The 15,999-nt window shown below is 37.3% G+C and overlaps 1 protein-coding gene across 2 annotated transcripts; it reads left to right on the top strand.

Moving 5' to 3' along the window:
- Nucleotides 1-1,737: 1,737 nt before the first annotated feature.
- On the top strand, nucleotides 1,738-11,648 carry LOC137733668 (nuclear pore complex protein NUP1-like). 2 transcript variants are annotated; one of them, XM_068472818.1, is made up of 9 exons: nucleotides 1,738-2,104; nucleotides 3,157-3,203; nucleotides 3,894-4,018; nucleotides 4,330-4,519; nucleotides 4,695-4,997; nucleotides 7,155-7,244; nucleotides 7,337-8,134; nucleotides 8,232-8,650; nucleotides 9,480-11,648. In XM_068472818.1, the coding sequence occupies exons 1-9, from the start codon at nucleotides 1,834-1,836 to the stop codon at nucleotides 11,191-11,193; spliced, it is 3,957 nt and encodes a 1,318-aa protein (XP_068328919.1). In that variant the 5' UTR covers nucleotides 1,738-1,833; the 3' UTR covers nucleotides 11,194-11,648. The 2 variants fall into 2 exon arrangements, with proteins under 2 accessions (XP_068328919.1, XP_068328918.1); XM_068472817.1 differs by having other exon boundaries at nucleotides 4,330-4,531.
- The last annotated feature ends 4,351 nt before the right edge of the window (nucleotides 11,649-15,999 follow it).

Genomic DNA, 15,999 nt, shown 5'->3' with positions numbered 1-15,999 from the left:
CAAAGTGTGTTGATTAAAAACAAGATATGATAAACATTTACGAAGTTTAATTAAAGTGCCATTGTCACTATGGTTTATTGGTAACCTTTTTCACTAATAGATAGAGATCTAAGGTTCTACTTACGTGAATGATGAGTTTGAAGTGTAAAGACACTTTTAGCAAACAATGTTGTCTAAACCTTTAAATTTGCGTTTTAGGTTTTTAGAAAAATACAGCTTGTTTTACTAATCTATAATTGAGACTGAAGAAAAATGGATTAAGGAGAATTAGAATTCGGATTCTCATTGAAGTTGTTTAATAAACTTTTTTGGAACTATTGTAGGAGCATTGGTTCCATGTTTACTTTGCAACAATGGAAGGAGGAAATATACCAGAGAATTTAAAAATATGGAAAATAAGAAAAGAGAATCAGACCAACCAGGGGAAAATGGAAGGTTGGAGAAAAGGAAAGTAAGTTGCTGACGGGGGACGGTTTCGACGTCGGGGAGAGCGGTAGGCCAGGGAGTTACTAGTAGAGTAGGAAGAAGCCCAAATCGGGATGTCGATTGTTTTGTTTGCTGTATTCAATTAGAACTTTAAAAAAGTTTACAAATTCATATGTAATCAATCCAGATTTTAAATACAGTTCATGGGTATTAAATTAAGATTTTAAGAATTTATAAAAGGAAAAACTAATGAAAATGACTTGAAAATTTTGAGTTTGAACAATAAGGACAAAATAAAGTGTAAAGACTAAAGTGAATAATACCAAGATTGACTTTTAGTGTAAAAATATGGTTTTTCGTTGAAGTGAACAGTACCCGGAGTTTTTTTGTTAAAATACCCTTTATAAAACTCTAGAGAAATATGAGTGTATTCATTTCAGATTTTAAAGTAGTTTATCAAACTTTATATGTATTCAATTATGATTGGAGTTTAAAGTATTTTTAAAGATGAAGGATTTTAATGAGTTTAGAGAGGTTTTATAGTGTTTTATAGGTTTTAAGAAATTAAGTCTCAACCCATAAGATTTCTAATAATTTCCCTTAAAATTCATATGAAATGTATGAAACTCCATTTAACTTCATGAATATAGAAATCTTTTAAGATCCTTCAAATCTCAATTGAATATAACCTTTTATATTTTTAATTGGCTCTTGAATTTTAAGATCTAAAGTAACTTTAAATTCTATAGCAAACAATTTTTTTGGTATTAATCAAAACGGTTGAAAAGATGAATTCTTACAATTATTTTTGAAATTTATCAACGTTTTTGAATAAAATATAAAACCAGTCTTAGTTAAATTGTTAGACTGGGTTGAAATTCTCGGCAATATTTTTATCGAGACCCATTATATGTACCCTATCCTCAATGATTGTACGTGTTCTATTACTTACCAATGAATATCTTATTGTTTAAAAAAAAAAACCAATCTTTGTTATTTTTATTTTATTTTTTTCATTGTTTTTTAAACGATAACATTAGTGAAATAAATTATTAAATATTTATAAAAAGAAACTGATGAGGATCGAATGCGAAACACGGTGCATACAAATTATTATTTTTTTTCCAGTGGTAAAGTACCATATTCATTTTAACCGAATTTATTAGAGCTAGTTTCATATACCTGTGGTTTCCCCAACAAAATAAAAAAAATATCATTCCATATTTCTGTCACTCTCTCCCTGTCCCCGACACGTTTCGTTAAATATCAAATTGGCCCCCTTCATTTCCACTCTCGGTCGGTGCAATTAAAAACCCTAATTTGCAATCCCATCCCTCTCTCTACCCCCACAAAATTTTGAAACCCTAGCGCGCTCTCTCTATCTCTCTCCTCTCTCTCCTCTCTCTCATGGCGTCGCCCGCGCGGGAAGAGAAGCAGAAGCAGGCATACGAAGGATTGGGTGCGGGTGGCAAGTTCCGGAAGACGCCGTTTCGACGGACCACCCAAGCAACACCGTACGATCGGCCACCAAGGATTTTACGAAACCCTAGCGCCGCCAACGATGGCTGGCTCTCGAAGCTCGTCGATCCGGCTCAGCGCCTCATTTACTCCGGCGCCCACCGCCTCTTCTCCTCCGTCTTTCGCAAACGCCTTCCTCCGCCTCAGTCGACTTCTACAGGTTCGGCTTTTACTGCTTTCGTGACTATCTCTGTTAACTATTCCATGGGTTTCTTAGTTGTGCCCTAAGTTTTGGGGGAATTTGTTTGGGTTTAATCATTTAATGTGGAGTTGGGATTTCGTTGTTAGGGACACCTTTCGTTCTGTTTTTGCTAATTTTACTTCCATGTTTTTAACAATTATCTTCTGGCTGAGTTTTTTGTGCTGTGAAATGTAATGAGGTTGATTTCTTTGATATTTTCTTGTTGATTTGAAGCTAGGTATGTGAGACTTAGAATTCATTGTTTTCATTACAATAGTTGTGGCGTCTATAAGAAAAACCTGGAAGTTCATCATGTTTAATGAAAACTGTTTGAAATTGCAATCGACGGAATCCAAAATTCAAGTTGGTCTTCTGAATTTCAAGTTATACATAACATGCAGAGTTACGCTATTAGGAAGACGTAAAAATCCTTTATTTTTGGTAGGAGGAAGACAAAGAATCCTTGCTCCGCCTTATTCTACTGCTGGTTTAATTTATTCTCTTGTAAATTGTTAATTGGTATGATCAATAAGTAGTTCTTGTAAGATTGAGCTTGATTGATACAGAGTCTGATGTTGGTATATCTTCCAAAATCCCCTGATTACCCTTTTTTAATTATTGTTTCACTTTATTTATGAGTAATATATCATCCTTATTAATTTTTCAAATATTAAAAAAATCATCTGTATCCTTTCTTTGAAAGGATGCTGCACCTTTTTCAGTGGTCATTGTGACTTTAACATTTAGTTGGTCGGTGGCTCCTTCCTTTGTTTCTTGAATGCAAGTATGTTCATACATACTGTTGCATGTATGTCCATGTTATCTTGCATGCCTTGTACTTGTTATCATAAAATGTCTTCATTTTTATAAAATGAAAAAATTATGATTAGCCATCGTGAACTTTCTTCTGTGCCCTTTTCAGAAAAATAAAAAACTTTTTCTCTGCCTTCTCCTCTGAGCTTAAGACTGAGATTGCTTTATTAGTTTCTTTACCAACTACTTACGAATTTAGTCTTCCATTACTTTATCAGGGGTAAACCATGAAGCAAAGGTGAAGGACAAAGAAAAAGTTACTGTGGTAAGTTTAATGTGTTAGATATTTGTATTTTAGCACTGATTGGGCTTTGCGCTTAGTGATTGGGAGTAAGCTATATGCTTATTGTTTTGTTAAAAGTCCTGTTTTTAGATGAGATTACATCATTTCTTTCTGGAGCTATTTTTAGGCAGTACATCATGATACTTGGATCTTTCTTGGGCCCTGTGTTTGAGTATTATAAGCATAGTGAACTTTTTTTCCCTCCCATTATTTAGACTCGAAATTTATGTTCACGGGAAATATTTTGTACCCTGATTTTCTTCTATGTTGCGCGCGTCTTAGAATACATTTTAGGGTTAAGTGAATATCTCAAGTTTCCTGCAAGTGCACTGCTTGGCTTTACACTACTAAAGTTATGTTAGAGGACATTATTAAGGAACAGATAATGGCCCATAAAAACTTGATATCCTCAATAGACTATTTATTCACATATTTACTCTTTGGTATAAGAGTAGTCCATGTTACATCCACACATTTTTTGTTGCCCACTATTCCTTGTTGTTTTACCACTGATGTGTAAATTTTATTTTGATTGAGTTATGATGGTATGCTATTATTTATTTTCAAGTAAAACAATTTTCAGTTCAATTCATTTCATAGATTCTTAATCATTTTTTTATGGTTTTGATATCATGTTTGACAATATGTTGTATGTAAATGTACACTGTAAAGGATCTTCCTGGAGTGCTAAAAGTCCCAATTGGTCAATGTTCCGGTCCAAGTCATCCAAGTACTACTGGTGATGGAGGCGAGCTCACTGAGCTTGAACAAATTTTAGAGCAGAAGACCTTTACCAGGTAAGTTGTTATATGCATACTTCTTTTTTGGTCTGGTCAAGTTGATATATACTTCGTGGTATTACTTCCAAGTACTATTGATGAATGGGGATGATGTTTTAGAGAGAGAGAGAGAGAGATGAAGTGTATGTTTGTGTGTGTTCTTAATGGAATTGATGGGGGTTGGTGTACCACTTGTGCATTTATGATTTCATCCATGGCGTGTTTGGGGCTTAGAACATTTTTTTTTTCTTTGAACATGTGTTTATCATGGAACTTTTTTTCTTCTAACATGGGCTTATCTTGATGTTGAATGTTAATCACCTCTGCAGATCTGAGATTGATCGATTGACAGAGCTGTTGCATTCAAGAACTGTTGATGTGCCAATTGAGAATCAAGAGAAAAGGTCTGAAGTGATACCTTCAAAGTCGGTGGTTTCTCATGACAGAAAGGAGGAATTTCCTAAAACTCCGTTGCTAGACAAAAATGGGATTGAGAGCCGCCTTGCTTCAAACCCTATTGTTAGTGCTAGTGTATGATAACTTACTTTCCATTTGTATATTTTGGCTCATTAGTTTGTGAAAGCCATGGTCTTGTGCGAGCTTATCTTTAATTTAAACTAATTGTGGAATGATAGTTCCTATGGAATATTCACTTTGGCTCTTTTTTCACATTTAGTGGTTAAAATGTCTTCAGGTCCTTGATGAAGAAGTTGCTTCACCTGCAGAACTCGCAAAAGCTTACATGGGCAGTAGGCCTTCAAAAGTATCTCCATCATTGTTAAATTTGCGAGGTCAAACACACCATGAAGATTTCCCTATTTTGAGCAGTCTGCCATTTCCTTCAAAATCGCCAACGATGTCACTTGTGCCAAGGAATTCTGGCAGTGGCGTGGCTCCACAAAATGGTTCTGTGACCCCTAGATCTCATGGCAGGTCTGCTATATACAGCATGGCTCGAACACCATACTCTCGAGTCCGCACAACGAGTACTTTGAAGGTTTGTTTGCTATGAGAATAGTTCTTTTCAATTAATGTTGGTTTAGTTGAGTGATTCGGCATGTGGTACATATGTTCAAGGTATCTATGTAGCCATTTGCTAGAGTTTCCTGCCTTCCAAAGATTGCAGGGTTGAGCGGTGTTTGTTGGGTTTTTTTCCAGCCCATGATAAGTTGTCCTACGTCTATAAGGAATTATAGTCTTAGCGGATTAAATTGTTTTCCCAATTGGAGTTGTTTTCTCAATTGGCATAACTAGATGCCAATTAGGATTAGTAATCCTTATTGAAGAAGACCTTTATTATGTCTATATAAAGGGACTATTGTACTATTTTTGAGTTGGGAGCAAAACAATAAATTGTATACCACTCAAGGGATTAGAGTGAGAGAATATTGTAAAGTGTGCGAGAGAAAAGAAAAGAGAGTGTATTTCTTGTTCTTGTTCTTTCAGGTTTTTCGTCAAGTCCTAGTTCTAGAGATTTGGCAAGATTATTGGTTGTACTCATTATTGATATGGTGAAAGATTGTTGTTGCTGTCCCGTGGATGTAGGCACATATTGCCGAACCACGTAAATTCTTGGTGTTATTTATCTTGGTTATTTGTTTTTGATTTCCGGAGTTTGTTCTATTTTTCCCATTCTTAAATGCGATATTCTCAAAAAGTGTTATTAGAGCCAGGTTTGGCTGATATCTGTTTAGAATGGAGGGTGCAACCCGCTTTAATTAGGTTACGTGGAAATCAAGAGGAGGACATGCTTTACTGAAGTTGTTAGGAGCAAGCCAGCAAGTATGTTTGATGCTGATTGGACCAAGATGACAATAAGCGATGTTTTCTGGCAAAGAAGTCTATACTTGCCTTTGCCAATGACGATGGGTATTGCGATCAGGGGGAGCCTGGTCAAGAGAAGTCTAATCAAGAGGGTCTTGGTTAATGAGTAGTTCGATCAAGGGGAGCTTGATTATGGGTAGTTCGATCAGGGGGAGTCTGGTCATGAAATGTTCGATCAATGGGAGTTTGGTCAAGAGGAGTAATCCAATTTTTTTTGTATACCTTCCTCATGGTCTGGAGGGGGAGATTGTTGGGTTTTTTCCAGCCCATGATAAGTTGTCTTACGTCTATAAGGAATTATAGTCTTAGAGGATTAAATTGTTTTCCCAATTGGAGTTAGTTTCTCAATTGGAGAAGGATTCATAACTAGATTCCAATTAGGATTAGTAATCCTTATTGAAGAAGACCTTTATTATGTCTATTTAAAGGGACTATTGTACTAGTTTTGAGTTGGGAACAAAACAATAAATTGTATACCACTCAGGGGATTAGAGTGAGAGAATATTGTAAAGTGTGTGAGAGAAAAGAAAAGAGATGGTGTATTTCTTGTTCTTGTTCCTTCAGGTTTTTCGTCAAGTCCTAGTTCTAGAGATTTGGCAAGATTATTGGTTGTACTCATTATTGATACGGTGAAAGATTGTTGTTGCTGTCTGTGGACGTAGGCACATATTGCCGAACCACGTAAATTCTTGGTGTTATTTATCTTGGTTATTTGTTTTCAATTTCCGGAGTTTGTTCTATTTTTCCCATTCTTAAATGCGATATTCTCAACAGTGTTCTCCAATTTGACATCCGATTTCCCAAAGCAGGTTTGAGGATTTCTGGGTATAAGAAAAAGTACAGATCCCCTTCAGGTTTTGAATGTTTACTGGGATTCACTTGGTCAATCCCAAAAACTTATCTTTTAATGAATGCCATTTTTGGCTTTGGAAGGGCAAGAAAGCCAAGGTCATATGGATTGTATGTTCCATGCGGTAATTTGGGTCATTTGGATGGAGAGAAATAGAAGGATATCTGTTAACTAAAATAAAAAATTAGAAGGATCTCGTTGCCGGCTTCCTTTTCCTCAGAGTTCAGGGAATCTCTCTCTTTTTGCTTAGGCTAGATCAGAAAGTGGTTATCCTTTAAAGTCTTCTAGGTGTTTTCTCAGCTGATTGTGCTGGGTCTTTTCTATGTTCATCTAAGTTTTGTTTATTTGCTGTGTTCTGGGTTGGTCTTCTCGACCGATCCCTTTGTTGGTTTCTTGATCTTCATACAACCGTTTCTTTAAAAAAATCATATATGTTTACTGGGAGTTTGGGCCCTGACTTTGTATTTGCTTGTATTTCAGGGTGCTGGGTCGAAAGTTGATGCTTATGGTGGTGCTTCATCATCTCAGTCTGTATGGGAGCAAAGCCAACTTTCTGGATCTAAACAAGGGGTATGATATCTGATGATTATCTAATGCTACTCTTCATTTGCACTAATCACCTCCAGATTTATGTCATTTGAATTGTTTGTTTTTATTTGTAGGCCTCGAAGCGCAGATTCTCAGTCTTAGACAATGACATAGGATCTGTTGGTCCTATTCGGAGAATTCGTCAAAAACCTAATCTTCTGTCTTCAAGAGGCTTGAGCTCCCCTACTACTGCCATTCGTGGGGCAAGAATAAGTTCTGAGGCTGCTCAAAACTTGTGGAAGCCACTATCATTGGGTGAACCTAAGCACAAAGCATTACCAGAAACTGGAGACAATTCAGGTCCTAGTACAAGTTTCTCTACTGTTCCCTCAAAGTCCAGTGAAATGGCGTCCAAAATACTTGAGCAGCTTGATAAGTTGGTCTCTCCAAAAGAGAAATCATCTGAGCCCAATCTCCATACTGTGAGAGACAAATCGCCAACTAAGCTTTCCCCATCAATGCTATATGGTCAGGCTCGGAAAAGCCTGGAGGATGTGGATTCACCAAAATTTTTGGACAACGAACATAATAATAATAAAAATTTCAATTATAAGTTTGATGTTTCCGCTGATCATGTGATACCAGATGCTCGAGAATTCACCTCTCAAAAGCAGGATAAGGTTAGAGAAAATGGCCCACTTAGGATCGGTGCTCCTCAAGACTTCACCTCTCAAAAGCAGGATAAGGTTAGAGAAAATGGCCCATTTAGGATCGATGCTCCTTCTGACAGTTCAATTTTACAAATAAATGGAGCAGATTCTACAACAGAAAAGAAGGATATTTTGCTAAATGTTAAAACTACAGTTTCTGCGGCATCAAACTCTGTTCATTCTCCACAAAAGAAACGGGCATTCAAGATGAGTGCACATGAGGTATAGTTGCGCTTTATTCTCTTCTAGTAAGTTCTTGATTATCTTGTTTATTCTTTCTGGTACCATGGAATTTGAACATTATGGGTATTGTCTGCAGGATTTTCTGGATCTGGATGATGATGACGATTCAAATGTGGTTGCATCTGATTCAAGAGGAAAGGTTGAGGCATCTTCGACCAATAATACGACAGTTTACTCTGAAGTGAAGACTTCAGCTGCTCCTAGTTTAGCTTCATCCAGCTTGACAGTCTTGCCCAGTGTAGTAGCTACTCAGCCATCCTTTACATATGACAAAGTTGATCTACCGAAAGATTCGCATCCCGGTCTTCCCACTTTTAACTATGGGGGTAATGTTACTTCAGTTAACGTTTCAGATGCAGCTACTCCTCTGTTTAAGTTAGGCTCTAAGAGTGTTGACAAAGTTGCACTGCCAGAGTCTACTTTTACTTCATCACCTGCAGTTGGTGAATCCGTGAATGCAACCTTTTCACACTCCAATGCTGAAAGCTCAAACAGGTTAGTGTGTTAAATCGCTTGTTTCTTTTCAATCTTTACGTTTTGATGAAAAACATAGTTGAGGGCTCTTGAGTGTTGCATTTATTTATGCTTATTATTTTCTTTCATATGAAAAGATAGGTGGAGATTCAAGTGTATAGAAAACTAAGCTTCTGAAGGGACAAATGGAATGAAACTACTCCATTGTCTTTCATTTTGTCATAGTATATGTGTGTCCAAAGACCTTGAGGGTAGATAACCTAATACCATGAAGGCACACTGCCTGTAAATGTCGGTTAAAAGTGCTCACTGAAGGGTGGCAATCCTGTAAATGTTGGTTAAAAGTGCTCACTGAAGGGTGGCAATGAGGAATTAATCTATTGTCAAGAGTAATTCACTGCATTTTCAGAACTATAACCTTCTTTTCTAGTGGTGAAGGCGGTTAGCTTTAATGGTGGTGGTTCTTTTGTCCCCAACCAGATTGTTCATTAGTGATGGGCGGGTGGATAGGTTTGGAAATGGGTTTGAGGGGTTGCTTCTGTGATGGGTTGTAACTTGTAGTTGATACAACTATTGAATGAACAACAAAACAATAGCTTGTTTTCTATATTTTCAAAATGTAACTGTTTTCTCTGTTCCTTGTTTTTCTTTTCAATGGTCTTCTTGACCACTCGTTTTTCCCTTGTTCCATTGTCTTTTGCAATAAAATAGTGGATGTCTAAAAACAAAAATATTTAATCGGTCGTATCATGTGGATATCCCATTCATTATGTATGTGATTGTGGGTGACTTTCTGATTTTTTTACGTGTTGCCAAAATTTTTGTTATTTATCTTTGTTTTCATCTGCAGTGTACATGCGGTTGTATCTGGTGCAACTTCTGTAGTCCAACCACACAGATCAGGTGAAGCAGTTAATAAGAGTAATTCAAATGCTGGAGACTCTTTTGTGATAACTAAAACTACCGTATCATCTGCACCATCAACCACAGGCATATTCTCCTTTGGCACCCCTAATTCAAATATAAATAATGGATCAAGCCCTCTATTTACTTCCTCCACTCCTTCAATCTTCAGTAATGTGACAAGTCCAAATTCATCGGGTAGCATGAGTCTCACTGCCAACAGAGACACTGTTGACTTCTCTACAACTGCATTCACCACCAACAGTAGCAATGGTTCTAGCTTGGCTCAAGCACCTTCATTTTCAACCACGCCTACAGTCAAATTTGAATCGTCTACTGCTTCAACTGTAGTCACACCAGTTCCAGTAAAATCTCCCTTGGAATCTTTTGAAGGCAAGAACAAGGAATCATTTGGAGGCAAGAACACGGAAGACAAAGGCTTTGGTAACATTAGCAGCACTTTGTTTGCTGGCACATCTGCTGCCATTTCAAGTCCTGCTAACCAGTTCCAGGGTTCTCTTTTTGGTGCTGGCAGTGGATCTGCTCCTATTGCCCAGGCCTCGTCTGCTGCAACTGGAATTGCATCTGTTGCACAAAGTTCATCCACTGAACCTGGTTCATCAGCATCCCCACTATCACAAGGGTTTGCTGGAAACACAGCTTTCTCTTTTGGAGGTTCTATTTTTGGCCCAACCTCTACTACCAAACTCCCTAGTTCAGGAACCAGTACTGCTCTTGGTTCTTCTACTTCCTCATTGGAGGCCAACTCCGTTAGCTCTGGCACTGCCCCTAATGTATTTGCTTCCAGTTGGCAACCTGCTGAATCTCCTGTTTTTGCTGCCACTTTGAACTCTACATCTTCGTCAACTGGGTTTTCTTATGTAGCATCCTCCGCTGCTCCTGCTACTAACAGTGCACCTATTGTATCCGGAGGATCCTCCACTGCTGCTACTACTAGCACTAACAGTGCGCCTTTTGTATTTGGAGGATCCTCGACTGCCGCTGCTACTATTAACAGTGTGCCTTTTGTATTTGGAGGATCCTCGACTGCCGCTGCTACTACTAACAGTGCGCCTTTTGCATTTGGAGGATCCTCGTCTGCCGCTGCTACTACTATCAGTGCGCCTATTACTTCTGCAGCATCCACAGTTTCTTTTACAAATAACGGTGGATCTATGTTTCGATCATCAAATGGTGCATCCTCAACTTCCATGTTCTCATTCACTTCAGCTGCACCTAGTAGTGCCCCATCACAGCCTCCATTTGGCAACTCCAATCCTGCATTTCCATTTGGTTCCCCAGGTAATAATGATCAAATGAGTATGGAAGACAGTATGGCCGAAGACAGTAATCAGGCGTCCATGCCTACAGTCTCAGGTTTTGGTCAACAGTTCCAGTTTGGTCAACAGCCTGTTTCAAACTCACAACTTGCCTCTGGATTTGGATATACACCCACAGCCCCAGCGGCGATTCCCTTCCAATTTGAAGGCCAACAGAACCTAACCAACCCACAGAACCCTAACCCATTTCAGGCCTCTGGTAGTTTCGGTGCGAATCAGGGTTTAGGGGGCAGCTTCTCAGTTGGCTCCAGTGGCGGTGATGGTGACAAGCCTCAACGAAGAATAATTAAAGTTAAACACAACAGGCCCCGGAAGAAGTAAAAACTCAGTGGTGTGGTTTTTATGAGTTCTCTGTTTGTCCGAGGGTGAATAACTTGAATGCAATACTAGAGGCAAGGGATGGCTGTTGTCACCCAGAATGGTTCGATACTGATGAAGGTATAAATCGGCCTTCTCAGGTTCCGAGGATTGGATGATTCTGTTTGCTTTACCGATATTGTTTCCCTTTTTCTTTGTACTACCGAGCCAAATTTTCGCAGTTGCAATGAGAGCGTAAGTTTTCACAATTTTACACCAGTTTGTAGTCGGAACGATTATGCAATTGTATTAGTACAAGCAGTAGGTCAATGGTTTTGTATTAGTAAGTGTAGGGGATAGGCTTTCTGGCTGGGCAATTGCGTTATCAACTGTTTTGTGTACTCTGCTATTTGTAACATGAAAGAAAACAGCGGTGAATGTGTCGAAGCTTCTCTGCCGACATCCTGAATTTTTCGAGTTGCCTTGGCAGGATACAGGACGGAGCAGTGAGCACATTGTTTTTGGTATTTAAACAAAAACGGATTAGCTTCTTTCCTAATGAATGTTTTATTTTTTCCTGTACAATGCCGTAAGTTTGGAAAGGTTTGCGTAAGACGAGGTAGCGTAACGTCAGTATGTTAGAATCGCGCGATTGAAAGAATGCATCTTCCGACCCTGACCCTTAGAGAACGCAGTTGACTTATATCTAATGTGAAGCAAATGGTGACAGATGAATTAGCCAAACCCTCGGACTAAGTTCCATCACGACGTCCTTTGTGACGGAACTTAGTCTGTAGTGACGTAATTTAGTCTGGTGAGATAAGAGTTGAGTCCTTATAAAGCAATGCTAGAAAGGCTTGTTACTTTTAACCAGTGTTTAAAAAACACAGCCTCGGGGCGTGCTTAGGCAGCCTTGGAGGCGGGGCTTCAACATTGCCGCCTCTGTTTCGTGGCGCGCCTAGGAGATTGAGGCGCACCTGAGGCGTTCCTTTTTCATTTTAAGTTCGGAAATCTAGAATTTTTTGGGTTATAGGGTCTGCCCAACAAAGAAGATGAACACGAAAACGGCTATGGTTTTTACTTGACTTTTCATTTATTAATCCTCTTTGATGATGTTTATTACCCCACCATCCAGAAACCTCTGATCCAATGCAAAGGGTCAATGCAAGGAGCTTACTTCAGAGCAACCTCTGGAGTTTTGCTTTATCCAACCGTCTTTTTGCAATTCTTGCGTTTTTGTTTTTATGCCGAGAAACTGTTTCCTGATACTCATTTCAAACTGTTTTCTGGACTTTTTATCAACATGAGGTGACCGAAAAACACCAATTCAATCTCAGGCGTACGCCCCCACTCCCCCCCCCCCCCCCCCCCCCCCCCCCCAATTGACGTTTTCCGTTAATGGCCGACCAAACGATCGAAGGGCTATGCATATCTTGGCAGCCATTACTTTCGTTTGACTTCCTTCAGGCCGAGTCCTTCAACAATTACCAGAACTATTAGTCAATAGACATAGAAATCACAGTGATATAAGGAAGCTAATTGTTTAAATAACAAAGTAAAAACAATATCCAATCTGACAATTTTTATGCCAAATCAGAGCATATTCACATCTTTAACAATGTTTAGCAAATCATTAGGTAATTGCTCAAGTCCCACATCGGACAGAGATTAGATATTAAATATGTTTTTGAGGATTTACAAAATGTTATGATATTGCCGAGCCTAGTAGCGTGAGTTTGTAACTAAGCAAGACATTAAAGTGAATGGTTGCCTCCTAACTAGGTTAGGTTATGGTGGTCTTGGTCTGTTCACCCTTGGGTGAAATCACACAAAGTGCGCTCTTAAGCCCTCAGGTTAGTAGGGTTCCCTATCCATCATGGTCGGGTAGCTAATATAAAACTGCTGTTTAATTAGGGTTACTTGGGTTCTACCAAAGCTACCCAAATATGTAATACCAAAAGTACCGTAAGACAAAATCAATTCATTTTCTAAATAAACTAGTATACTCCAGCACTACTCTTTTTTATTTTTTTATTAGGATTAGAATTTAAGACCTCTTCCAACGTAAATATTGTATATCCAAAAAACTGAGGCTAAATTAAATAAGAAATGCACCGCAAAACATTAGATAGAGATTTGAAATCTCTTTACGTGCAAATCCCTCGTCCGAACACTCCTTAGCCAGCACTACTTTTCCATTTTACAACATATACCAAGTTTCAAACAAATAGCAAATTGACCAAGGAGCAATGTATTTATGTTGCATTTTTTATTCCAAATACATAGAAATTGGGGACAGAAAAATCTTTTTGCTCAAACTATCTCTCTTCAGAACAAAATATTTCATCTGTAAAAAATTGGGCAATTCTTGTGAAATTAGGATCGACAAAGAAAGTATATTACAAGAGAATGTTTTGCCATAATCAAATTTCTGTTAATAATGGAATAGTAATATACATCAAAGAGCCTATAAACTAGGAACTATTTGCTAAAGTCCCACGTCAGACAGAGATCGGATGTTAAATATTTTTATAAGGATTTACAAAATTCTATGATATTGTCGAGCCTAGTAGCGTGGACTTGTAATTAAGCAGTGCATTAAAGTGATTGGTTGCCTGATGGTGCATAATAGGTGAGGTTATGATGGTCTTGGTCTGTTCACTTGGGTGAAATCCCACAAAGTGCAACCTTAAGCCCTTAGGTAAGTAGGGTCCCCATTCACCATGATTGAGTAGTTAATCAAAATTTGATGTTTAGGTTGGGGTTATGGGTTCTAACCCAGGCCCTGCAGACTAACATATGCCTGCCCTCAGAGTGTGCATTTCATTACACATTCGTTTTTTGCGCAAACCCACATCAAAGTGATAAATATCTTGCAATTTTCCTACGACGTCCTCAGAGTGTGTCCCCTTGTGTAAATGTCGATTGTAATAAAAATGGGGGAAAAAAAAAACAATTCAATATTAAACGGACGAATACGAAACTACAAATATTATTAATTGGAAACAATAAACAAGAATGACGAGACAACTCCAAATTAAGGATTATACCTTGACTGACTTGTTCGTCAAACTAAATTACAAACTATATCTATATGTTGTATTTGGATGAGGGTTTACCAAGTATCCAAAAAACCAAGGGTAAATAATAAGAAATGCACTACAAAACATTAGATTAGAGAGATATGAATAGGGCCGTTTTTGAGATTTCGGGAGTCCTGTACGAAATTTATAAAAGGACCCCTCCTTAAGATAGTATTAAAAAAAAATTAAAACAATGTATTGATGTTAGAAAACAATCACTTGAATCAAAATAAACTTTAGCACTCACTAATTGCAAGTTTACAAATGTCATTAATTATAAGTAAAAAAGCTACAAACATAATTTTCCCTAGATAATCAAAATTAGTTCAATCTTAAACAACCAAACATGAAAAAAAAAAAATTCAAAACTCTAACTTTAAAGTTCACTTGAATACATAACCTTATTATATAATAAAATTGAAAAACTTCGTTCTTTACGGTGTTATTATTGACAATCAGAATATCTCATTGCACTAGAAATTTTTATATTGAGTGATGCTAGGGATACTAAATTTGTAGATAAAATTTTGAAAATTAAATGACATGAAAGTTGATGATTGATTATTACTTAAGCATTGATAAATGTGATACCTATTGGTGACTCACCATTTGGTTCACAAATTTAGTCTCCTTAGTATTATCCTTTTATATTTAGAAAGGAAAAGAATTTACTCTTATAAGGAATGCACAATGAGATTTTAAAGTACTAACAAAAGCAATTTTCTAAATATAAAACATTATTATATAACATTAGATGGCAAAAACATATTCCAAGTTTCAAACAAATAACAAAGAATTTACTCTTAAAAGGAATGCACAATGACATTATGGTGGTTTTGGTTTGCTTACCCTTGGGTGAAATCACACAATATGCACCCTTAAACCCTCGTTAGTATGGTCCCCCATCCACCATGATTAAGTAGCTAATAAAAAAGTGCTGTTCAGATTGGGGTTATGGGTTCTAACCCAAGCCCCACAAACCAAGATATGCATGCCCTCGACATACTACCTAGTGTGGCAGCTAAATACACATTCACTTTTTGTAACCCACATCAAAGTTAAGAATATCATGTTGTTTTTACTGTGTCCTATGAGTTCATACCCACATCAAAGTTCTGAATATGAGAACTATGTCTTGACTAATTTGTTTGTCAAACTAAATTACAAATTATATTTATAGAGAACACAACTTAAGAAATCCTAATATGTAAATACCAAAAATATCATCGAATCCTTGATACAAAATCAAATTAAATCTATAATTAATTTCTTAAATAAACTAATAAATTTCCAAAACGTCCGAATTGGTTATCGTCATGCATAAGGATACTAGAATAGTATACAAGCGTATATGTGTGTGTGTGTGTATAGAAAGCATATATATAGAAATAGAAAGAGATAGACTAGAAACGATTTTTCTTATCTCAATGACCCCAAAGGGATACTAAATTAATGAAATTGAGATATGAATGGAATATAATGAAATAGAACGGTGTTGAGGTTCCCTCGTCACTTTTTTTATTGTCAGATTCGATGATTTGAAGAATATCAAAAAACATAAATTAATAAAGAATGTGTGGACAGCACATCCTTTAACTTATCATCTCTGACAACCCTCTCTACTTAAACAAAAAAATATAATAAAATATTTTTTATTATATAATTTAATTGTTAAAATTTAGCACAAGTATTGAAGATGCTCACCATCACTGCTTCGACAATCCCTCTCACATATTTTATTAAAAGG

This window comes from Pyrus communis, chromosome 5, assembly GCF_963583255.1.
Source record: "Pyrus communis chromosome 5, drPyrComm1.1, whole genome shotgun sequence".
NCBI classification, from domain to species: Eukaryota; Viridiplantae; Streptophyta; class Magnoliopsida; order Rosales; family Rosaceae; genus Pyrus; species Pyrus communis.
The sequence above is the reverse complement of the archived record's forward strand: the minus strand, read 5'-3'. Positions and strand labels throughout refer to the sequence as shown.

Bases quoted from the DNA above. Each gene is read 5' to 3' on its own strand.
- LOC137733668 (XM_068472817.1), top strand. From the start codon at position 1,834: ATGGCGTCGCCCGCGCGGGAAGAGAAGCAGAAGCAGGCATACGAAGGA. The intron at 2,105-3,156 runs GTTCGGCTTTTA...TTACTTTATCAG, and splicing joins GCCTCAGTCGACTTCTACAG to GGGTAAACCATGAAGCAAAG. The intron at 8,651-9,479 runs GTTAGTGTGTTA...TTTCATCTGCAG, and splicing joins AATGCTGAAAGCTCAAACAG to TGTACATGCGGTTGTATCTG.